Source organism: Salvelinus alpinus, chromosome 9 (genome assembly GCF_045679555.1).
Source record: "Salvelinus alpinus chromosome 9, SLU_Salpinus.1, whole genome shotgun sequence".
NCBI lineage: Eukaryota > Metazoa > Chordata > Actinopteri > Salmoniformes > Salmonidae > Salvelinus > Salvelinus alpinus.
In genome coordinates, this window is record NC_092094.1 from 5466126 (window position 1) to 5492358 (window position 26233).

The window sequence follows — 26233 nt, forward strand, 5'->3', positions numbered from 1 at the left end:
CCGAATACAACAAGTGTAGACTTTACCGTAAAATGCCGAATACAACAAGTGTAGACTTTACCGTAAAATGCAGAATACAACAAGTGTAGACTTTACCGTGAAATGCCGAATACAACAAGTGTAGACTTTACCGTAAAATGCAGAATACAACAAGTGTAGACTTTACTGTAAAATGCTGAATACAACAAGTGTAGACTTTACCGTAAAATGCAGAATACAACAAGTGTAGACTTTACCGTAAAATGCAGAATACAACAAGTGTAGACTTTACCGTAAAATGCAGAATACAACATGTGTAGACTTTACCGTAAAATGCCGAATACAACAAGTGTAGACTTTACCGTAAAATGCCGAATACAACAAGTGTAGACTTTACCGTTAAATGCCGAATACAACAAGTGTAGACTTTACCGTAAAATGCTGAATATAACAAGTGTAGACTTTACCGTAAAATGCCGAATACAACAAGTGTAGACTTTACCGTAAAATGCCGAATACAACAAGTGTAGACTTTACCGTAAAATGCCAAATACAACAAGTGTAGACTTTACCGTAAAATGCTGAATACAACAAGTGTAGACTTTACCGTGAAATGTTTACTTTACAAGCCCTTAAACCAACAGTGCAGTTCAAGAAAGAGTTAAAAAAAAAAAATTACCAAATAAACTAAAGTAAAAAAGAATAAAAAGTAACACAATAAAATAACATTCATGAGGCTATATACAGGGGGTACCGGTACCGAGTCAGTGTGCAGGGGTACAGGTTTAGTTGAGGTAATTTGTACATGTAGGGTGGGGGTGAAGTGACTATGCATAGATAATAAACAGCGAGTAGCAGCAGTGTAAAAACAAATGAGGGGGGTAAATAGTCCAGGTGGCGATTTTATTAATTGTTCAGGAGTCTTATGGCCTGGGGGGGTAGAAGCTGTTAAGGAGCCTTTTGGTCCTACACTTGGCTCTCCGGTACCGCTTGCCGTGCGGTAGCAGAGAAAACAGTCTATGACTTGGGTGACTGGAGTCTTTAACAATTTTTTGGGCCTTCCTCTGACACAGCCTGGTATATAGGTCCAGGATGGCAGGAAGCTTGGCCCCAGTGATGTACTGGGCCGTACGCACTACCCTCTGTAGCGCCTTACGGTCAGATGCCGAGCAGTTGCCATACCAGGCGGTGATGCAACCGGTCAGGATGCTCTCAATGGTGCAGCTGTAGAACTTTTTGAGGATCTGGGGACCCATGCCAAATCTTTTCAGTCTCCTGAGGGGGAAAAGGCATTGTCGTGCCCTCTACACGACTGTCTTGGTGTGTTTGGACCATGATAGTTCGTTGGTGATGTGGACACCAAGGAACTCTAAATTCTCGACCTGCTCCACTAACGTCGGGGTTAATGGGGGCCTGTTCGGCCCGACATTTCCTGTAATCCACGATCAGCTCCTTTGTCTTGCTCACGTTGAGGAAGATGTTGTCCTGGCACCACACTGCCAGTTCTCTGACCTCCTCCCTATAGGCTGTCTCATCGTTGTCGGCGATCAGGTCCTACCACTATTGTGTTGTCAGCAAAGTTATTGATGGTGTTGGAGTCGTGTTGGAGTGCATTCAGGTGTGTGTACGGCACAGATCTTCTCCACAACAAACAAACATAGGCTCATTCTGTTCAGAACGACCCGGGGTGTGACGACATGTCATCTTGTAACTGTACATAGTGATCATCATAAACGTTGACAATGTACATGAAATGAGTTTTATGATAGGGAAATGTGAAGTGCACATTTAGATTCACAGGTGTTTGGCTCTGCTTGTATAACGTGAAATCGATTTATTATATTCCTCAACGTTTCACCTTTCAAAATGCATTGATCCCTTTTAATTTACAGCATTTCCCTCACTCAGACAACAAAACATTTGCAAAAAAAGTTGCCCTATTAGCAGGAAGAGATGGGGGCAACGTCTTGTCACGCGAGGTGCTCAAATCCAGAACATCTGTCAGTATAAACCCATACAGCACTGTGAAGGACAGAGCCTGGGCTCTGAGGGTCCCATTTATGCTCTTATTAGTGCCATTTTCAACCCCTATACGGGTGCGAGTGTAAAGGGCTACACGGCCAATTCAGACACGTTTTTCTCAATATCAAATCATTTCTGGGTAACAATTAGGTAGCTTTACGGTTCAATTTATATAGTCAAAAATAAACAAAAATAGCTTCTTAGCAAAGAGCAATTTCTCAATGTTGCTAGGACTGTCTGGGAGTGGTCTGAGTGAGGAAGGGGAAACTGAAAACTAGCTTTTATTGGTAGAGAGGTTTGGAACTCTTTCTTATTGGTGTATCAACTAATTTACCAGCTGGTGATGTCACAAGGCAGGCCAAAGCTCCATCCCACCAAAACAGGTTGAAATTTCAGGCATTCTTTTCAAAACAGCTCTTACACTAAAAGGCTGTATTTTAACAAACCAAATTCAACGGTCAGTCTAAGTGCTGGGCAGTAGCGCTATAGGTTCAAGATTGTGTCAGAAATCTTTATGCACAAGCACAATTATCGGCACAGAGCAGAGCAGTATTGTCCTGGTTAGTTGAGCAGAGCAGAGCAGTATTGTCCTGGTTAGTTGAGCAGAGCAGAGCAGTACTGTCCTGGTTAGTTGAGCAGAGCAGAGCAGTACTGTCCTGGTTAGTTGAGCAGAGCAGAGCAGTATTGTCCTGGTTAGTTGAGCAGAGCAGAGCAGTATTGTCCTGGTTAGTTGAGCAGAGCAGAGTGCTGGCCTGGTTAGTTGAGCAGAGCAGAGCAGTATTGTCCTGGTTAGTTGAGCAGAGCAGAGTGCTGGCCTGGTTAGTTGAGCAGAGCAGAGCAGTATTGTCCTGGTTAGTTGAGCAGAGCAGAGCAGTATTGTCCTGGTTAGTTGAGCAGAGCAGAGCAGTACTGTCCTGGTTAGTTGAGCAGAGCAGAGCAGTATTGTCCTGGTTAGTTGAGCAGAGCAGAGCAGTATTGTCCTGGTTAGTTGAGCAGAGCAGAGCAGTACTGTCCTGGTTAGTTGAGCAGAGCAGAACAGTATTGTCCTGGCTAGTTGAGCTGAGCAGAGTGCTGGCCTGGTTAGTTGAGCTGAGCAGAGTGCTGGCCTGGTTAGTTGAGCTGAGCAGAGTGCTGGCCTGGTTAGTTGAGCAGAGCAGAGTGCTGGCCTGGTTAGTTGAGCAGAGCAGAGTGCTGGCCTGGTTAGTTGAGCTGAGCAGAGTGCTGGCCTGGTTAGTTGAGCTGAGCAGAGTGCTGGCCTGGTTAGTTGAGCAGAGCAGAGTGCTGGCCTGGTTAGTTGAGCAGAGCAGAGTGCTGGCCTGGTTAGTTGAGCAGAGCAGAGTGCTGGCCTGGTTAGTTGAGCTGAGCAGAGTGCTGGCCTGGTTAGTTGAGCAGAGCAGAGTGCTGGCCTGGTTAGTTGAGCTGAGCAGAGTGCTGGCCTGGTTAGTTGAGCTGAGCAGAGCAGTATTGTCCTGGTTAGTTGAGCAGAGCAGAGTGCTGGCCTGGTTAGTTGAGCTGAGCAGAGTGCTGGCCTGGTTAGTTGAGCTGAGCAGAGTGCTGGCCTGGTTAGTTGAGCTGAGCAGAGTGCTGGCCTGGTTAGTTGAGCTGAGCAGAGTGCTGGCCTGGTTAGTTGAGCTGAGCAGAGTGCTGGCCTGGTTCTCATAGTGGCTGTCACCATTCTTGAAAGGACAATGTGAAAGAAAACTACCTGAGCCAGCACAAGTCTGTTTGGGTTATCAAGATGAAAAGGGTACACAAATATGTGCTGTGTGTGTGTGTGTGTGTGTTGTGTGTGTTGTGTTGTGTTGTGTTGTGTTGTGTTGTGTGTGTGTGTGTGTGTGTGTGCGTGGAGACGAGGGTGGACAAACCTCCAGCAGTCTGGTACTTGTAAAATGTGAAATTATCCCAGCTGGATGGGATGGAGCGGGACATTACATATTGACTTGCTGATGAAGCAGTACCCCTTACTGCCCCGGCTAATCACACCTGATGGTTCTGCAGGACACACACACACACACTCACCACACACATACACACACACACACTACACACACACACACACACACACACACACACACACACACACACACACACACACACACACACACACACACACACACACACACACACACACACACACACACACACACACACACACACACACACACAGGCAGAGAATGAGAGTGAAAGAGAGAGAGAGAGAAACAGAGACAAGGGGAATTGGGAGTTGTGATTTATGCATGTCTTGTTTCTGGCTCTTTTCTTTGTAACAGCATGAGGCATCTGCTTGACCCCTTCCATGATCTACATTACCACCATCTGTACTGATTACCACCATCTGTACTGATCTACATTACCACCATCTGTACTGATTACCACCATCTGTACTGAACTACATTCCCACCCTGCTGTACTGATTACCCCCATCTGTACTGAACTACATTACCACCATCTGTACTGATCTACATTACCACCATCTGTACTGATTACCACCATCTGTACTGATTACCCCCATCTGTACTGAACTACATTACCACCCTGCTGTACTGATTACCACCATCTGTACTGATCTACATTACCACCATCTGTACTGATTACCACCATCTGTACTGATTACAACCATCTGTACTGAACTACATTACCACCCTGCTGTACTGATTACCACCATCTGTACTGATCTACATTACCACCATCTGTACTGATTACTACCATCTGTACTGAACTACATTACCACCCTGCTGTACTGATTACCACCATTTGTACTGATCTACATTACCACCATCTGTACTGATTACTACCATCTGTACTGAACTACATTACCACCCTGCTGTACTGATTACCACCATCTGTACTGAACTACATTACCACCATCTGTACTGATCTACATTACCACCATCTGTACTGATTACCACCATCTGTACTGATTACCCCCATCTGTACTGAACTACATTACCACCCTGCTGTACTGATTACCACCATCTGTACTGATCTACATTACCACCATCTGTACTGATTACCACCATCTGTACTGATTACAACCATCTGTACTGAACTACATTACCACCCTGCTGTACTGATTACCACCATCTGTACTGATCTACATTACCACCATCTGTACTGATTACTACCATCTGTACTGAACTACATTACCACCCTGCTGTACTGATTACCACCATTTGTACTGATCTACATTACCACCATCTGTACTGATTACTACCATCTGTACTGAACTACATTACCACCCTGCTGTACTGATTACCACCATCTGTACTGAACTACATTATCAGTATCTGGACTACACACACACACCACACACACCATTTACGATGAACAGGGTTGTTTTTAAAAAATCTTTATTTAACTAGGCAAGTCAGTTAAGAACAAATTCTTATTTTCAATGACGGCCTACCGGGGAACAGTGGGTTTAACTGCCTTGTTCAGGGGGCAGAAAGACAGATTTGTGCCTTGTCAACTCGGGGATTCAAACTTGCAACCTTTCGGTTACTAATCCAACACTCTAACCACTAGGCTACCCTGCCGCCCCATCTCAGATGCACAGGGTTCCATTTAGAATTAACAGGGTTCCATTTAGGATGAACAGGGTTCCATTTAGGATGAACAGGGTTCCAATTAGGATGAACAGGGTTCCAATTAGGATGAACAGGGTTCCATTTAGGATGAACAGGGTTCCAATTAGGATGAACAGGGTTCCAATTAGGATGAACAGGGTTCCATTTAGGATGAACAGGGTTCCAATTAGGATGAACAGGGTTCCATTTAGGATGAACAGGGTTCCATTTAGGATGAACAGGGTTCCATTTAGGATGAACAGGGTTCCATTTAGAATGAACAGGGTTCCATTTAGGATGCACCGGGTTCCATTTAGAATTAACAGAGTTCCATTTAGGATGAACAGGGTTCCATTTAGGATGAACAGGGTTCCATTTAGGATGAACAGGGTTCCATTTAGGATGCACAGGGTTCCATTTAGGATGCACCGGGTTCCATTTAGAATTAACAGAGTTCCATTTAGGATGAACAGGGTTCCATTTAGGATGAACAGGGTTCCGTTTACGATGCACAGGGTTCCATTTAGGATGAACAGGGTTCCATTTAGGATGAACAGGGTTCCATTTAGGATGCACAGGGTTCCATTTAGGATGAACAGGGTTCCATTTAGGATGCACAAGGTTCCATTTAGGATGCACAAGGTTCCATTTAGAATTAACAGGGTTCCATTTAGGATGAACAGGGTTCCATTTAGAATTAACAGGGTTCCATTTAGGATGAACAGGGTTCCATTTAGGATGCACAGGGTTCCATTTAGAATTAACAGGGTTCCATTTAGGATGAACAGGGTTCCATTTAGGATGAACAGGGTTCCATTTAGGATGAACAGGGTTCCATTTAGGATGCACAGGGTTCCATTTAGGATGAACAGGGTTCCATTTAGGATGCACAGGGTTCCATTTAGGATGAACAGGGTTCCATTTAGGATGCACAGGGTTCCATTTAGGATGAACAGGGTTCCATTTAGGATGCACAGGGTTCCATTTAGGATGAACATGGTTCCATTTAGGATTAACAGGGTTCCATTTAGAATGAACATGGTTCCATTTAGGATTCACAGGGTTCCATTTAGGATGCACAGGGTTCCATTTAGGATGAACAGGGTTCCATTTAGAATTAACAGGGTTCCATTTAGGATGCACCGGGTTCCATTTAGGATGAACAGGGTTCCATTTAGGATGAACAGGGTTCCATTTAGGATGAACAGGGTTCCATTTAGGATGCACAGGGTTCCATCTAGGATGAACAGGGTTCCATTTAGGATGAACAGGGTTCTATTTAGGATGAACAGGGTTCCATTTAGGATGAACAGGGTTCCATTTAGGATGAACAGGGTTCCATTTAGGATTCACAGGGTTCCATTTAGGATGAAAAGGGTTCCATTTAGGATGCACAGGGTTCCATTTAGGATGAACAGGGTTCCATTTAGGATGAACAGGGTTCCATTTAGGATGAACAGGGTTCCATTTAGGATGAACAGGGTTCCATTTAGGATGAACAGGGTTCCATTTAGGATGAACAGGGTTCCATTTAGGATGCACAGGGTTCCATTTAGGATGCACAGGGTTCCATTTAGGATGAACAGGGTTCCATTTAGGATGAACAGGGTTCCATTTAGGATGAAAAGGGTTCCATTTAGGATGCACAGGGTTCCATTTAGGATGAACAGGGTTCCATTTAGGATGCACAGGGTTCCATTTAGGATGAACAGGGTTCCATTTAGGATGCACAGGGTTCCATTTAGGATGAACAGGGTTCCAATTAGGATGAACAGGGTTCCATTTAGGATGAACAGGGTTCCATTTAGGATGAACAGGGTTCCATTTAGGATGAACAGGGTTCCATTTAGGATGTACTACTCTCCTACTCTCCTACTATCCTATGGGCCTGCCCTGCACTACTCTCCTACTATCCTATGAGCCTGCCCTGCACTACTCTCCTACTATCCTATGGGCCTGCCCTGTACTACTCTCCTACTATCCTATGGGCCTGCCCTGTACTACTCTCCTACTATCCTATTGGCCTGCCCTGTACTACTCTCCTACTATCCTATGGGCCTGCCCTGTACTACTCTCCTACTATCCTATGGGCCTGCCCTGTACTACTCTCCTACTATCCTATGGGCCTGCCCTGTACTACTCTCCTGCTATCTTATGGGCCTGCCCTGTACTACTCTCCTACTCTCCTACTATCCTAAGGGCCTGCCCTGTACTACTCTCCTACTATCCTAAGGGCCTGCCCTGTACTACTCTCCTACTATCCTAAGGGCCTGCCCTGTACTACTCTCCTACTATCCTATGGGCCTGCCCTGTACTACTCTCCTACTATCCTATGGGCCTGCCCTGTACTACTCTCCTACCATCCTATGAGCCTGCCCTGCACTACTCTCCTACTATCCTAAGGGCCTGCCCTGTACTACTCTCCTACTATCCTAAGGGCCTGCCCTGTACTACTCTCCTACTATCCTATGGGCCTGCCCTGTACTACTCTCCTACTATCCTAAGGGCCTGCCCTGTACTACTCTCCTACTATCCTATGGGCCTGCCCTGTACTACTCTCCTACTATCCTATGGGCCTGCCCTGTACTACTCTCCTACTATCCTATGGGCCTGCCCTGTACTACTCTCCTACTATCCTATGGGCCTGCCCTGTACTACTCTCCTACTATCCTATGGGCCTGCCCTGTACTACTCTCCTACTATCCTATGGGCCTGCCCTGCACTACTCTCCTACTATCCTAAGGGCCTGCCCTGCACTACTCTCCTACTATCCTATGGGCCTGCCCTGCACTACTCTCCTACTATCCTATGGGCCTGCCCTGTACTACTCTCCTACTATCCTATGGGCCTGCCCTGTACTACTCTCCTACTATCCTAAGGGCCTGCCCTGCACTACTCTCCTACTATCCTATGGGCCTGCCCTGTACTACTCTCCTACTATCCTAAGGGCCTGCCCTGTACTACTCTCCTACTATCCTATGGGCCTGCCCTGTACTACTCTCCTACTATCCTATTGGCCTGCCCTGCACTACTCTCCTACTATCCTATGGGCCTGCCCTGCACTACTCTCCTACTATCCTATGGGCCTGCCCTGCACCACTCTCCTACTATCCTATGGGCCTGCCCTGTACTACTCTCCTACTATCCTAAGGGCCTGCCCTGCACTACTCTCCTACTATCCTATGGGCCTGCCCTGCACTACTCTCCTACTATCCTAAGGGCCTGCCCTGTACTACTCTCCTACTATCCTATGGGCCTGCCCTGTACTACTCTCCTACTATCCTAAGGGCCTGCCCTGTACTACTCTCCTACTATCCTATGGGCCTGCCCTGTACTACTCTCCTACTATCCTAAGGGCCTGCCCTGTACTACTCTCCTACTATCCTATGGGCCTGCCCTGTACTACTCTCCTACTATCCTATGGGCCTGCCCTGCACTACTCTCCTACTATCCTATGGGCCTGCCCTGTACTACTCTCCTACTATCCTATGGGCCTGCCCTGCACTACTCTCCTACTATCCTATGGGCCTGCCCTGTACTACTCTCCTACTATCCTATGGGCCTGCCCTGCACTACTCTCCTACTATCCTATGGGCCTGCCCTGTACTACTCTCCTACTATCCTATGGGCCTGCCCTGTACTACTCTCCTACTATCCTATGGGCCTGCCCTGTACTACTCTCCTACTATCCTATGGGCCTGCCCTGTACTACTCTCCTACTATCCTATGGGCCTGCCCTGAACTACTCTCCTACTATCCTATGGGCCTGCCCTGTACTACTCTCCTACTATCCTATGGGCCTGCCCTGTACTACTCTCCTACTATCCTATGGGCCTGCCCTGTACTACTCTCCTACTATCCTATGGGCCTGCCCTGAACTACTCTCCTACTATCCTATGGGCCTGCCCTGTACTACTCTCCTACTATCCTATGGGCCTGCCCTGCACTACTCTCCTACTATCCTAAGGGCCTGCCCTGTACTACTCTCCTACTATCCTATGGGCCTGCCCTGTACTACTCTCCTACTATCCTATGGGCCTGCCCTGCACTACTCTCCTACTATCCTATGGGCCTGCCCTGCACTACTCTCCTACTATCCTATGGGCCTGCCCTGTACTACTCTCCTACTATCCTATGGGCCTGCCCTGCACTACTCTCCTACTATCCTATGGGCCTGCCCTGTACTACTCTCCTACTATCCTATGAGCCTGCCCTGTACTACTCTCCTACTATCCTATGAGCCTGCCCTGTACTACTCTCCTGCTATCCTATGAGCCTGCCCTGTACTACTTTGGGGAAACAGAGAAACACAGATGTCTGGTTTGATTGCTGGAAGTAGTGCCTGGTGTGAACATACAGTATAACGGGATTACAGGGCCTGGGTGGTATAAAGTTCAACAAAACTGTGGTTGTCTGGTCTCTGGTCTCCAACAGTTAAACTGTGGTTGTCTGGTCTCCAACAGTTATACATACTGTGGTTGCCTGGTCTCTGGTCACCAGAGACCTCCTCGTGTCTCTTTCGTGTCTCCAGAGACCTCCTCGTGTCTCCAGAGACCTCCTCGTGTCTCTTTCGTGTCTCCAGAGACCTCCTCGTGTCTCCTGAGACCTCCTCGTGTCTCTTTCGTGTCTCCAGAGACCTCCTCGTGTCTCCTCTTTCATTGAAAACGACAGATCACTGATCAACTCAGTGTTGCCTGGTGTAACTTTCCATACAGTTACTGAGTTGTAACTGTCTCTCCTTACTACAGGGCTTGTCTCAGGGCCACACACACACACACACACACACACACACACACACACACACACACACACACACACACACACACACACACACACACACACACACACACACACACACACACACACACACACACACACACACACACACACACACACACACACACACACACACACATATCTCCTACAGGGCCTGGGTGCCATTCAACACTAATTCAATCCTATTATGCATACCTGCATTAAATGCCATGTAATTCAACAGGGAACTGTGGCCTTTATAGAAACAAATATAAAGCATGACAATCCTGTTTTTTTCCCCTCCATTAACTGTGTGTCCGTCTGTTCGTCTTTAGGCTTATTATGGTCTATTTGTGTCCGTCTGTAGGCTTTTTACCCAGCTAGTACATAACGTTCTCACAACCATATGTTTCTTGGAGCTTGGTGAACACGTGGTTATCCTATGGTTATTTTTGCATACAACCTTCAAATCAAATCCAATTTTATTTGTCACATGCACCGAATACAACAAGTGTAGACCATACAGTGAAATGCTTACTTACAAGCCCTTAACCAACAGTGCAGTTTTAAGAAAAATACCCCAAAAACCTATTCATTTTAGTCTATTCAAATAGCACTCGTTAAGATCAGGTGTGGCCCAATTAGTGGGCGCGGCCAACACACCTGCACACATTTAAACAAGATGGAGGATAAGAGAGAGTTTTGTTGATGCTGAGAACGGAATGTTTGTTTTTAAATAATGTTCTTACAACGTTCTCGGAACGTTACTAATGTTCTCTGGTGCTTTTTAATGGAACGTTTTCTTGATGTTCTGAGAACAGGACTTTAAAATATAACCGTGAGGAAACCTGCAGAAAAAACATTATGCTGACATACTGAAAAATTCCAACTAAAAAAATATATGGTTTTCAGAACGTTAGGTGCTAGCTGGGTACTGAGATGTACTGAGTGGAGATGCCATTGTGGGTCTGATAATAGGGTCCGGTTTGGGCATCTCCATGAAAAGTGCTTTTTAGCCAATGACTAGAATGAATCTGTGTCCGGGAAACTGGCCCCATGATATCCATTAGATTAGTCCATCAGGGCCATCTTCATGGGTTCATACACTAAGACACAGTACTACTAAATACTTTGGTTCATACACTAACCTAAGAGGCCAGGCACATGTCCACTTGTTAATTGTTTGTAATTTTGCTGCGACCGATTCGTCCTTATTAAGGGACATTCTCTAAATCTCTAAATCTCTGAGCGTATGGTGATCCTGATGGTATGTTTTTTTCCTCTGACCCTCAGGATTCACCCCAGCCTCCTCCACCCCGGCAACCTCCCACACGGCAGAGCCAGCCGGGGTCAAGGTCAAGGTCAAGGTCAAGGTCACGGACACGGACACGGCTTGATCTCTGCATCGTCGTCTGTGAGCAGCATACATCAGGCTCAGCCTTCGCTACGCAAGATCAAAGGACGCATCCACAGGAGCAAGAGTCTGGACAGCGTCGACGTGCTGGACTCCAACGTAAGTGAAGACGCTACGTGACATAGAGGCTTAAAGGAATAGAGGTTAAGGGTAGTAATATGGTAATTTAGCAGATTGTTTTGGTCCAAACAGACAGAACAACATTTAAAGGGACACTACTGAGATTCCTTTTGATTGACTTGGATACTTTCTAAGTGGGAAACTCGGCGCTCATCTTTCTACGACGGATTTCCAAGTCGGAGAATGTCCGAGTTTCACTGAGACACTAGGAACCACAGTCCAATAGAAACACCAGAATGGGTAGAATCAATGACATCATTCATCAACTATTTAAACAGTCCACAACCAGTATAACCACTGGTACACACACACACACAGCTTTGAATTCTAATGTGTTCAACTAATTCCACTTTAATGTAAGATATCCCACGGTTCCCCAACTGGTGGCCCATGGGCCAAGTGGTCGGTCGGTCGGTCGGTCGGTCGGTCGGTCGGTCGGTCGGTCGGTCGGTATGACCTTATTTCTATTACAGTACATTGGACGTCTGTCATTTATATTCCGTTCACCCAGTTCAATGTGACAGTGACAGGTTTAGGTTACTACATGATACTCTAATGTTCCCGATACCCATCACGAGGTTACTACAACCTGGCCTATGAATGACAGTTTACAACGTAGGTGCACATGTTGAGAGAAAAATTTGAGGTGACAGACAGTGACACCTGGACAGACAGTAACAGACAGTGACACATTCAATACCTCCATGCACACTCTTGCCTGCATCTAGCTGATCTAGGTTGTAATCATTAGTCCAACAGTTGCAAACAAGAGTTTCTATTGGACAAATTCAGGTATGTTTATCCCCGTTATGTTCCGTTTAATTCCGTTTTAAGAAACGTTTTTCAACAGAATCGGTCGGAATGAATACACCTCTGATCACGCGTAAATACAGTTCACTTTCATAGCAGCCACGTTGTATTCCTTCTCCCATCTATGCGCTCGCCTCCTCACCTTTTCCCTTTGCTTGTGGACTTCAATGCACAACACATCAGCTGTACGTGACCAGGCGATTAAAAAAAATAACTTTCAAAGCCAAACCATATCATAACCGCTATACACAGCCTACATCGTTGTCACCATATTAGCTAAAGTAACGTCCTAGTCAACATAACTAATATAACTAACGCGCTAGTAAACCCAGTAAGCAGTGACACCGGCTAACTAACATAGCATCCCTCTGTTTGAGCCGGGTGTTTAAGTAGGCTAAACTAGCTAGCTGCATTTGCTAGCTAAGTGAGTGAAACTGCTTTTCCTTCATTTGAGAAAGACATTTATTTGTTCAAAACAGTTCAACTATTGTCTTTCTCTCTCTTTGAGTCAACTACTCACCACATCTGATGCACTGCAGTGCTAGCTAGCTGTATCTTACACTTTCAGTACTAGATTCATTCTCTGATCCTTTTGATTGGATGGACAACATGTCAGTTCATGCTGCAAGAGCTCTGATAGGTCAGAGGTTGTCCTCCGGGAAGTTGTCATAATTACTGTGTAAGTCTATGGAAGGGGGTGAGAACCATGAGCCTCCAGGTTTTGTATTGAAGTCAATGTACCCAGAGGAGAACAGAAGCTAGCTGTCCTCCAGCTACACCATGGTTCTACCCTACAGAGTGCTGTTGAGGCTCCTGTAGACCTTAATTGAAAAATAGTGTTTTATTCAATTACTTGGTAACTTGAATATATTTAATATAGTTTCATCTAAAAAGGATAACTTTTTAAATGTTTAAAATTATTCACTGAGGAGGATGGTCCTCCCCTTCCTCTGAGGAGGAGCCTCCATTGGTGTGCGTGTGTGTGTGTACATTGCACAAGACAGAGAGGGAGATGGAAACTTGCTGACTAGCTCAAACCCAAATGCAGCTGATGGAAGTAACGGTTCGCCTAACAGTGAATGATGAGGGTCTGCAGCTGTGGAGAGGAGAGGTCTACTTTACAGTGAGTGATGAGGGTCTGCAGCTGTGGAGAGGAGAGGTCTACTTTACAGTGAATGATGAGGGTCTGCAGCTGTGGAGAGGAGAGGTCTACTTTACAGTGAATGATGAGGGTCTGCAGCTGTGGAGAGGAGAGGTCTACTTTACAGTGAATGATGAGGGTCTGCAGCTGTGGAGAGGAGAGGTCTACTTTACAGTGAATGATGAGGGTCTGCAGCTGTGGAGAGGAGAGGTCTACTTTACAGTGAGTGATGAGGGTCTGCAGCTGTGGAGAACGAGGAGAGGTCTACTTTACAGTGAGTGATGAGGGTCTGCAGCTGTGGAGAACGAGGAGAGGTCTACTTTACAGTGAGTGATGAGGGTCTGCAGCTGTGGAGAACGAGGAGAGGTCTACTTTACAACCTCACAGACGGCCTCTGCTGCAGTATGTATGGAGGGCGGGGGGGGGGGGGCTGTCCCAGTGTGTTTAAAACTCATGAACAAAATCCAATCAAATTGCATTGTTATAGTGTCTTGCGTTTGAACAGCGTTTTTGATTGGTTGTGACATGTAACGTTACGGCCATCATTGTTTTAATGACATCATCCCACCACTTTCACGCAGAGCTGGAGAACCAGAGTCGTTGATGTGTGGACATCTGGGCGTTTTATAATAAAACGAAATCTTAAAATGTGCATCTTGCATTAGGTTTTGATTGAAGACCAATGTGTGACCATTAGTTACATTACTGTTATTATAGTATTAAAACCCCACTCACACAGTGACAGTAGAGAGAAAACCTGTTACTCTGCTGTTATTATAGTATTAAAACCCCACTCACACAGTGACAGTAGAGAGAAAACCTGTTACTCTGCTGTTATTATAGTATTAAAACCCCACTCACTGTCACGCCCTGACCTTAGAGTTCCTTATTATTTTCTATGTTTGGTTAGGTCAGGGTGTGACTCGGGTGGGAAAGTCTATGTTCTCTATTTCTTTGTTTTTGGCCGGGTTCCCAATCAGAGGCAGCTGTCTATCGTTGTCTCTGATTGGGGATCATATATAAGTTGTCATTTTCCTTTTGGGTTTTGTGGGATCTTGTTTTTTGTTTAGTTTCTTAGCCTTACAGAACTGTGCGCTTTCGTTTTTTGAGAGAGGAGAGGAGAGGAGAGGGGAGGGGAGAGGAGAGGAGAGGAGAGGAGAGGAGAGGAGAGGAGAGGAGAGGAGAGGAGAGGAGAGGAGAGGAGAGGAGAGGTTGCTTCGCCTCTTTTCCTCCTTTCGTTCCACTGTACATACATCTAGAAAAATGCCTCTCTCTCTCTCTTTCTACTCTATTTGACCAGGACCCATAGTAGTGCACTATATAGGGAATAGGGCTCTAGAGTAGTGCACTATATAGGGAATAGGGCTCTAGAGTAGTGCACTATATAGGGAACAGGGCTCTAGAGTAGTGCACTATATAGGGAATAGGGCTCTAGAGTAGTGCACTATATAGGGAATAGGGCTCTAGAGTAGTGCACTATATAGGGAACAGGGCTCTAGAGTAGTGCACTATATAGGGAACAGGGCTCTAGAGTAGTGCACTATATAGGGAATAGGGCTCTAGAGTAGTGCACTATATAGGGAACAGGGCTCTAGAGTAGTGCACTATATAGGGAACAGGGCTCTAGAGTAGTGCACTATATAGGGAATAGGGCTCTAGAGTAGTGCACTATATAGGGAACAGGGCTCTAGAGTAGTGCACTATATAGGGAACAGGGCTCTAGAGTAGTGCACTATATAGGGAACAGGGCTCTAGAGTAGTGCACTATATAGGGAATAGGGCTCTAGAGTAGTGCACTATATAGGTAAAAGGGCTCTAGAGTAGTGCACTATATAGGGAACAGGGCTCTAGAGTAGTGCACTATATAGGGAATAGGGCTCTAGAGTAGTGCACTATATAGGGAATAGGGCTCTAGAGTAGTGCACTATATAGGGAACAGGGCTCTAGAGTAGTGCACTATATAGGGAACAGGGCTCTAGAGTAGTGCACTATATAGGGAATAGGGCTCTAGAGTAGTGCACTATATAGGTAACAGGGCTCTAGAGTAGTGCACTATATAGGGAACAGGGCTCTAGAGTAGTGCACTATATAGGGAACAGGGCTCTAGAGTAGTGCACTATATAGGGAACAGGGCTCTAGAGTAGTGCACTATATAGGGAACAGGGCTCTAGAGTAGTGCACTATATAGGGAACAGGGCTCTAGAGTAGTGCACTATATAGGGAACAGGGCTCTAGAGTAGTGCACTATATAGGGAATAGGGCTCTAGAGTAGTGCACTATATAGGGAATAGGGCTCTAGAGTAGTGCACTATATAGGGAACAGGGCTCTAGAGTAGTGCACTATATAGGGAACAGGGCTCTAGAGTAGTGCACTATATAGGGAACAGGGCTCTAGAGTAGTGCACTATATAGGGAACAGGGCTCTAGAGTAGTGCACTATATAGGGAATAGGGCTCTAGAGTAGTGCACTATATAGGGAACAGGGCTCTAGAGTAGTGCACTATATAGGGAATAGGGCTCTAGAGTAGTGCACTATACAGGGAACAGGGCTCTAGAGTAGTGCACTATATAGGGAACAGGGCTCTAGAGTAGTGCACTATATAGGGAACAGGGCTCTAGAGTAGTGCACTATATAGGGAACAGGGCTCTAGAGTAGTGCACTATATAGGGAACAGGGCTCTAGAGTAGTGCACTATATAGGGAATAAGGCTCTAGAGTAGTGCACTATATAGGGAACAGGGCTCTAGAGTAGTGCACTATATAGGGAATAGGGCTCTAGAGTAGTGCACTATATAGGGAACAGGGCTCTAGAGTAGTGCATTATATAGGGAATAGGGCTCTAGAGTAGTGCACTATATAGGGAATAGGGCTCTAGAGTAGTGCATTATATAGGGAATAGGGCTCTAGAGTAGTGCACTATATAGGGAACATGGTGCAATGTGAGATGCAGCCAATGTTCTGAGGGAAGTTCTTATCCTACGTGTCTCCAGCATAACAGTGAATATATATGGACTTAGTTAGTTCGGATGAGAGAGGCCAAGCTATATTTTAATTAATACATGTACTGGAAGTGCACACACACACACACACACACACACACACAGACACACACACACACACACACACACACACACACACACACACACACACACACACACACACACACACACACACACACACACACACACACACACACACACACACACACACACACACACACACACACACACACACACACACACACACACACACACACACACACACACAGAGAGAGAGAGACACACACACACACACACAGTGCAGGCATGAAAAAACCTGCAAGGCTTTTCTTTGTGTACATTCGACTTGTTCACACCGAGACAATAGAGACATATGAGTACGGTGTCCCAAATGTATTACCTATGATGCACTGCATAACCCACAAGGCCTCGGGTCCAACAGTTCTGCACCGTAAAGAGGGACTAGGGTACCATTTGGGATGCAGATTTCATTTCTTGCAGTAATATCCTAGGGGGGGGGGGGGTGATATACAACATGAACTGAGCTGTACTTGTTCATTTAATGATCTTTTTTTAAATTTTATCTAAGGACCTTGATTATAAAGGAGAACTAAAAAAATATGTGTTTTTTTAATGCAGCATTTTTCTCCTTCCTCAGCTATTTGAGAGAATGTTTTAAGGAAGGAATGTTTGCTGCAGAGAGGTTAGAGTATATCCCAGACTAGAGAGGTTAGAGTACATCCCAGACTAGAGAGGTTAGAGTATATCCCAGACCAGAGAGGTTAGAGTACATCCCAGACCAGAGAGGTTAGAGTACATCCCAGACTAGAGAGGTTAGAGTATATCCCAGACCAGAGAGGTTAGAGTACATCCCAGACCAGAGAGGTTAGATAACATCCCAGACCAGAGAGGTTAGATAACATCCCAGAACAGAGAGGTTAGAGTATATCCCAGACCAGAGAGGTAAGAGTATATCCCAGACCAGAGAGGTTAGAGTATATCCCAGACTAGAGAGGTTAGAGTACATCCCAGACCAGAGAGGTTAGAGTACATCCCAGACCAGAGAGGTTAGAGTATATCCCAGACTAGAGAGGTTAGAGTATATCCCAGACCAGAGAGGTTAGAGTATATCCCAGACTAGAGAGGTTAGAGTACATCCCAGACCAGAGAGGTTAGAGTACATCCCAGACCAGAGAGGTTAGAGTATATCCCAGACTAGAGAGGTTAGAGTATATCCCAGACCAGAGAGGTTAGAGTATATCCCAGACCAAGAGGTTAGAGTATATCCCAGACCAGAGAGGTTAGAGTACATCCCAGACCAGAGAGGTTAGAGTACATCCCAGACCAGAGAGGTTAGAGTACATCCCAGACCAGAGAGGTTAGAGTGCATCCCAGACCAGAGAGGTTAGAGTACATCCCAGACCAGAGAGGTTAGAGTACATCCCAGACCAGAGAGGTTAGAGTATATCCCAGACCAGAGAGGTTAGAGTACATCCCAGACCAGAGAGGTTAGAGTACATCCCAGACCAGAGAGGTTAGAGTACATTCCAGACCAGAGAGGTTAGAGTACATTCCAGACCAGAGAGGTTAGAGTATATCCTTGACCAGAGAGATAAGAGTATATCCCAGACCAGAGAGGTTAGAGTACATCCCAGACCAGAGAGGTTAGAGTACATCCCAGACCAGAGAGGTTAGAGTACATCCCAGACCAGAGAGGTTAGAGTACATCCCAGACCAGAGAGGTTAGAGTACATCCCAGACCAGAGAGGTTAGAGTATATCCCAGACCAGAGAGGTTAGAGTACATCCCAGACCAGAGAGGTTAGAGTACATCCCAGACCAGAGAGGTTAGAGTACATCCCAGACCAGAGAGGTTAGAGTACATCCCAGACCAGAGAGGTTAGATTATATCCCAGACCAGAGAGGTTAGATTATATCCCAGACCAGAGAGGTTAGAGTATATCCCAGACCAGAGAGGTTAGAGTATATCCCAGACCAGAGAGGTTAGAGTACAGAGACCAGAGAGGTTAGAGTACAGAGACCAGAGAGGTTAGAGTATATCCCAGACCAGAGAGGTTAGAGTATATCACAGACCAGAGAGGTTAGAGTATATCACAGACCAGAGAGGTTAGAGTATATCACAGACCAGAGAGGTTAGAGTACATCCCAGACCAGAGAGGTTAGAGTACATCCCAGACCAGAGAGGTTAGAGTACATCCCAGACCAGAGAGGTTAGAGTACATCCCAGACCAGAGAGGTTAGAGTACATCCCAGACCAGAGGGGTTAGAGTATATCCCAGACCAGAGAGGTTAGAGTACATCCCAGACCAGAGAGGTTAGAGTACATCCCAGACCAGAGAGGTTAGAGTATATCCCAGACCAGAGAGGTTAGAGTATATCCCAGACCAGAGAGGTTAGAGTACATCCCAGACCAGAGAGGTTAGAGTACATCCCAGACCAGAGAGGTTAGATTATATCCCAGACCAGAGAGGTTAGAGTATATCCCAGACCAGAGAGGTTAGAGTATATCCCAGACCAGAGAGGTTAGAGTACAGAGACCAGAGAGGTTAGAGTATATCCCAGACCAGAGAGGTTAGAGTATATCACAGACCAGAGAGGTTAGAGTACATCCCAGACCAGAGAGGTTAGAGTACATCCCAGACCAGAGAGGTTAGAGTACATCCCAGACCAGAGAGGTTAGAGTACATCCCAGACCAGAGAGGTTAGAGTACATCCCAGACCAGAGAGGTTAGAGTACATCCCAGACCAGAGAGGTTAGAGTATATCCCAGACCAGAGAGGTTAGAGTACATCCCAGACCAGAGAGGTTAGAGTACATCCCAGACCAGAGAGTTTAGAGTACATCCCAGACCAGAGAGGTTAGAGTACATCCCAGACCAGAGAGGTTAGAGTACATCCCAGACCAGAGAGGTTAGAGTACATCCCAGACCAGAGAGGTTAGAGTACATCCCAGACCAGAGAGGTTAGAGTACATCCCAGACCAGAGAGGTTAGAGTACATCCCAGACCAGAGAGGTTAGAGTACATCCCAGACCAGAGAGGTTAGAGTATATCCCAGACCAGAGAGGTTAGAGTACATCCCAGACCAGAGAGGTTAGATTATATCCCAGACCAGAGAGGTTAGAGTACATCCCAGACTAGAGAGGTTAGAGTATATCCCAGACCAGAGAGGTTAGAGTACATCCCAGACCAGAGAGGTTAGAGTACATCCCAGACCAGAGAGGTTAGAGTATATCCCAGACCAGAGAGGTTAGAGTATATCCCAGACCAGAGAGGTTAGAGTATATCCCAGACCAGAGAGGTTAGAGTACATCCCAGACCAGAGAGGTTAGATTATATCCCAGACCAGAGAGGTTAGAGTATATCCCAGACCAGAGAGGTTAGAGTACATCCCAGACCAGAGAGGTTAGAGTACATCCCAGACCAGAGAGGTTAGATTATATCCCAGACCAGAGAGGTTAGAGTATATCCCAGACCAGAGAGGTTAGAGTATATCCCAGACCAGAGAGGTTAGAGTACAGAGACCAGAGAGGTTAGAGTACATCCCAGACCAGAGAGGTTAGAGTACAGAGACCAGAGCCCTATTCCCTATATAATGCACTTCTTTAGACTAGAACTCCCATTGCAGGTGCAGCCAAACGGAGCAGGCCCTAGCTATCTGATGTACCAGGTGCAGCCAAACGGAGCAGGCCCTAGCTATCTGATGTACCAGGTGCAGCCAAACGGAGCAGGCCTTAGCTATCTGATGTACCAGGTGCAGCCAAACGGAGCAGGCCCTATCTATCTGATGTACCAGACGCTGCTTTAAGTCCAGATAAAAGCGTTAATTAAAATAATCACTCTTTAAAGGTGCGGGATCACTCAACCGATCGGCTTTCAGATTGACCTCGCTCAAAGTCTTAATCTGTTATTCACTTGTATAGCTCTGCGTTCCCCCTCTCCTTGTGCTTTTACGCATGCACGCACACACACGCACACACACCTAAAATCCCTTTTCTGGCTGCAGTATAGGGTACTGTGGACAGAGGCTCTCAGAGCACCCCTTCCCCTCCACCCCCCTCCCCTCGTCCCCATCCCCTCCACCCCCCTCCCCTCCTCCCCATCCCCTCCACCCCCCCCCCCTCGTCCCCATCCCCTCCACCCCCCTCCCCTCCACCCCCATCCCCTCCCCTCCCCTCCTCCCCTCCACCCCCTCCCCTCCACCCCCCTCCCCTCCTCCCCCTCCCCTCCACCCCCTCCCCTCCACCCCATCCCCTCCACCCCATCCCCTCCCCTCCTCCCCATCCCCTCCACCCCATCCCCTCCCCTCCTCCCCATCCCCTCCACCCCCCTCCTCCCTAAAAACACCAGCATAAGCGTTTCTGCTCTCCCTCTGCTCAGTCTCCTGGAAGTGCTGCAGCTGCATTTACAGAGGAGACTGGAGCAGCAACTGCAGATGAATTAACCAATCTGTATATTCAGGGTGTTGTTGGAGGGAGATGAATCCAATGTGAAGGAGGAGGAGGAGGAGGAAGATCAAATCAAATCAAGTTTATTTTATTTTATATAGCCCTTCGTACATCAGCTAATATCTCGAAGTGCTGTACAGACACCCAGCCTAAAACCCCAAACAGCAAGCAATGCAGGTGTAGAAGCACGGTGGCTAGGAAAAACTCCCTAGAAAGGCCAAAACCTAGGAAGAAACCTAGAGAGGAACCAGGCTATGAGGGGTGGCCAGTCCTCTTCTGGCTGTGCTGGGTGGAGATTATAACAGAACTATGCCAAGATGTTCAAAATGTTCATAAGTGACAAGCATGGTCAAATAATAATCATGAATAATTTTCAGTTGGCTTTTCATAGCCGATCATCAAGAGTTGAAAATAGCAGGTCCGGGACAGGTGGCGGTTCCATAACCGCAGGCAGAACAGCTGAAACTGGAATAGCAGCAAGGCCAGGTGGACTGGGGACAGCAAGGAGCCATCACGCCCGGCAGCCCCGACGCACGGTCCCAGGGCTCAGGTCCTCCGAGAGAGAGAAAGAGAGAGAGAAGGAGAGAATTAGAGAGAGCCAAGATTTTCAAAATGTTCATAAATGACAAGCATGGTCAAATAATAATCAGGAATAAATGTCAGTTGGCTTTTCATAGCCGATCATTAAGAATTGAAAACAGCAGGTCTGGGACAGGTAGGGGTTCCATAACCGCAGGCAGAACAGTTGAAACTGGAATAGCAGCAGGGCCAGGCGGACTGGGGACAGCAAGGAGTCATCATGCCCGGTAGTCCTGACGTATGGTCCTAGGGCTCCGGTCCTCCGAGAGAGAGAAAGAAAGAGAGAAGGAGAGAATTAGAGAGAGCCAAGATTTTCAAAATGTTCATAAATGACAAGCATGGTCAAATAATAATCAGGAATAAAAGTCAGTTGGCTTTTCATAGCCGATCATTAAGAGTTGAACAGGTAGGGGTTCCATAACAGCAGGCAGAACAGTTGAAACTGGAACAGCAGCAAGGCCAGGTGGACTGGGGACAGCAAGGAGTCATCATGCCCGGTTTGCCGTGACGTATGGTCCTAGGGCTCAGGTTCTCAGAGAGAGAGAAAGAAAGAGAGAACGAGAGAATTAGAGAGAGCATACTTAAATTCACACAGGACACTGGATAAGATAGGAGAAGTACTCCAGGTATAACCAACTGACCCTAGCCCCCCGACACATAAACTACTGCAGCATAAATACTGGAGGCTGAGACAGGAGGGGTCAGGAGACACTGTGGCCCCATCCGATGATACCCCCGGACAGGGCCAAACAGGAAGGATATAACCCCACCCACTCTGCCAAAGTACAGCCCCCACACCACTAGAGGGATATCTTCAACCACCAACTTACAATCCTGAGACAAGGCCGAGTATAGCCCACAGAGATCTCCACCACAGCACAAACCAAGGGGGGGCGCCAACCCAGACAGGAAGATCACGTCAGTAACTCAACCCACTCAAGTGACGCACCCCTCCTAGGGACGGCATGAAAGAGCACCAGTAAGCCAGTGACTCAGCCCCTGTAATAGGGTTAGGGGCAGAGAATCCCAGTGGAGAGAGGGGAACCGGCCAGGCAGAGACAGCAAGGGCGGTTCGTTGCTCCAGAGCCTTTCCGTTCACCTTCACACTCCTGGGCCAGACTACACTCAATCATATGACCTACTGAAGAGATAAGTCTTCAGTAAAGACTTAAAGGTTGAGACCGAGTCTGCGTCTCTCACATGGGTAGGCAGACTATTCCATAAAAATGGAGATCTATAGGAGAAAGCCCTGCCTCCCGCTGTTTGCTTAGAAATTCTAGGGACAATTAGGAGGCCTGCGTCTTGTGACCGTAGCGTACGTGTAGGTATGTACGGCAGGACCAACTCAGAAAGATAGGTAGGAGCAAGCCCATGTAACGCTTTATAGGTTAACAGTAAAACCTTGAAATCAGCCCTTGCCTTAACAGGAAGCCAGTGTAGGGAGGCTAGCACTGGAGTAATATGATCAAATTTCTTGGTTCTAGTCAGGATTCTAGCAGCCGTATTTAGCACTAACTGAAGTTTATTTAGTGCTTTATCCGGGTAGCCGGAAAGTAGAGCATTGCAGTAGTCTAACCTAGAAGTAACAAATGCATGGATTAATTTTTGCAATGTTACGTAGATGGAAAAAAGCTGTCCTTGAAACAGTCTTGATATGTTCGTCAAAAGAGAGATCAGGGTCAAGAGTAACGCCGAGGTCCTTCACAGTTTTATTTGAGACGACTTTACAACCATCAAGATTAATTGTCAGATTTAACAGAAGATCTCTTTGTTTCTTGGGACCTAGAACAAGCATCTCTGTTTTGTCCGAGTTTAAAAGTAGAACGTTTGCAGCCATCCACTTCCTTATGTCTGAAACACAGGCTTCCAGCGAGGGCAATTTTGAGGCTTCACCATGTTTCATTGAAATGTACAGCTGTGTGTCATCCGCATAGCAGTGAAAGTTAACATTATGTTTTCGAATAACATCCCCAAGAGGTAAAATATATAGTGAAAACAATAGTGGTCCTAAAACGGAACCTTGAGGAACACCGAAATGTACAGTTGATTTGTCAGAGGACAAACCATTCACAGAGACAAACTGATATCTTTCCGACAGGTAAGATCTAAACCAGGCCAGAACTTGTCCGTGTAGACCAATTTGGGTTTCTAGTCTCTCCAAAAGAATGTGGTGATCGATGGTGTCAAAGGCAGCACTAAGGTCTAGTAGCACGAGGACAGATGCAGAGCCTCGGTCTGACGCCATTAAAAGGTCATTTACCACCTTCACAAGTGCAGTCTCAGTGCTATGATGGGGTCTAAAACCAGACTGAAGCATTTCGTATACATTGTTTGTCTTCAGGAAGGCAGTGAGTTGCTGCGCAACAGCTTTTTCAAATTTTTTTGAGAGGAATGGAAGATTCGATATAGGCCGATAGTTTTTTATATTTTCCGGGTCAAGGTTTGGCTTTTTCAAGAGAGGCTTTAATACTGCCACTTTTAGTGAGTTTGGTACACATCCGGTGGATAGAGAGCCGTTTATTATGTTCAACATATGAGGGCCAAGCACAGGAAGCAGCTCTTTCAGTAGTTTAGTAGGAATAGGATCCAGTATGCAGCTAGAAGGTTTAGAGGCCATGATTATTTTCATCATTGTGTCAAGAGATATAGTACTAAAACACTTGAGTGTCTCCCTTGATCCTAGGTCCTGGCAGAGTTGTGCAGACTCAGGACAATTGAGCTTTGGAGGAATACGCAGATTTAAAGAGGAGTCCATAATTTGCTTTCTAATGATCATGATCTTTTCCTCAAAGAAGTTCATGAATTTATTACTGCTGAAGTGAAAGCCATCCTCTCTTGGGGAATGCTGCTTTTTAGTTAGCTTTGCAACAGTATCAAAAAGAAATTTTGGATTGTTCTTATTTTCCTCAATTAAGTTGGAAAAGTAGGATGATCGAGCAGCAGTGAGGGCTCTTCGGTACTGCACGGTACTGTCTTTCCAAGCTAGTCGGAAGACTTCCAGTTTGGTGTGGCGCCATTTCCGTTCCAATTTTCTGGAAGCTTGCTTCAAAGCTCGGGTATTTTCTGTATACCAGGGAGCTAGTTTCTTATGACAAATGTTTTTCGTTTTTAGGGGTGCAACTGCATCTAGGGTATTGCGCAAGGTTAAATTGAGTTCCTCAGTTAGGTGGTTAACTGATTTTTGTCCTCTGACGTCCTTGGGTAGGCAGAAGGAGTCTGGAAGGGCATCAAGGAATTTTTGTGTTGTCTGAGAATTTATAGCACGACCTTTGATGCTCCTTGGTTGGGGTCTGAGCAGATTATTTGTTGCGATTGCAAACGTAATAAAATGGTGGTCCGACAGTCCAGGATTATGAGGAAAAACATTAAGATCTACAACATTTATTCCATGGGACAAAACTAAGTCCAGAGTTTTGAGACGTGGATGAGACGTGGAGGAGCACTGAGTGAGATACAGTGGGACTTTGGGAGATAGGGAAGGAGAGGAGTGTGGAGGAGAGGAGCATGGCGGGAGAGGAGAATGGGGGAGAGGAGAATGGGGGAGAGGAGTATGGCGGGAGAGGAGAATGGGAGAGAGGAGAATGGGGGGAGAGGAGAATGGGGGGAGAGGAGTATGCGGGAGAGGAGAATAGTGGAGAGGAGAATAGTGGAGAGGAGTATGGGGGAGAGGAGAATGGGGGAGAGGAGAATGGGGGAGAGGAGTATGCGGGAGAGGAGAATGGGGGAGAGGAGTATGCGGGAGAGGAGAATGGGGGAGAAGAGAATGGGGGAGAGGAGAATGGGGGGAGAGGAGAATGGGGGAGAGGAGTATGGGGGAGAGGAGAATGGGGGGAGAGGAGAATGGGGGAGATGAGGAGTATGGGGGAGATGAGGAGTATGGGGGGAGATGAGCATAGCGGAGAGGAGTATGGGGGAGATGAAAATGGGGGAGAGGAGAATGGGGGAGAGGAGTATGGAGGGAGAGGAGTATGAGGGAGATGAGGAGTATGCAGGAGAGGAGTACGGAGGAGAGGAGTATGTGGGAGAGGAGTATGTGGGAGAGGAGTATGGGGGAGAGGAGTACGGAGGAGAGGAGTACGGAGGAGAGGAGTATAGGGGAGAGGAGTATGGGGGAGAGGAGTACGGGGGAGAGGAGTACGGAGGAGAGGAGTACGGAGGAGAGGAGTACGGGGGAGAGGAGTATGGGGGAGATGAGTACGGGGGAGAGGAGTACGGGGGAGAGGAGTACGGGGGAGAGGAGTACGGGGGAGAGGAGTACGGAGGAGAGAAGTACGGGGGAGAGGAGTACGGGGGAGAGGAGTACGGGGGAGAGGAGTACGGGGGAGAGGAGTACGGGGGAGAGGAGTACGGGAGAGAGGAGGAGTACGGAGGAGAGGAGTACG

At 46.7% G+C, this 26233-nt stretch overlaps 1 protein-coding gene across 8 annotated transcripts in view; it reads left to right on the forward strand.

Annotated features, from left to right (window-relative positions):
* The window catches only part of LOC139584203 (tight junction protein ZO-1-like), a 284921-nt gene that overhangs the window by 16720 nt on the left and 241968 nt on the right, over positions 1–26233 (forward strand). For all 8 annotated transcript variants that reach the window (XM_071415765.1, XM_071415767.1, XM_071415768.1 and 5 more), the window contains exon 2: positions 11616–11835. In XM_071415765.1, the coding sequence (XP_071271866.1) occupies positions 11616–11835 (220 nt within the window). The remainder of the gene's footprint in view (positions 1–11615; positions 11836–26233) is intronic.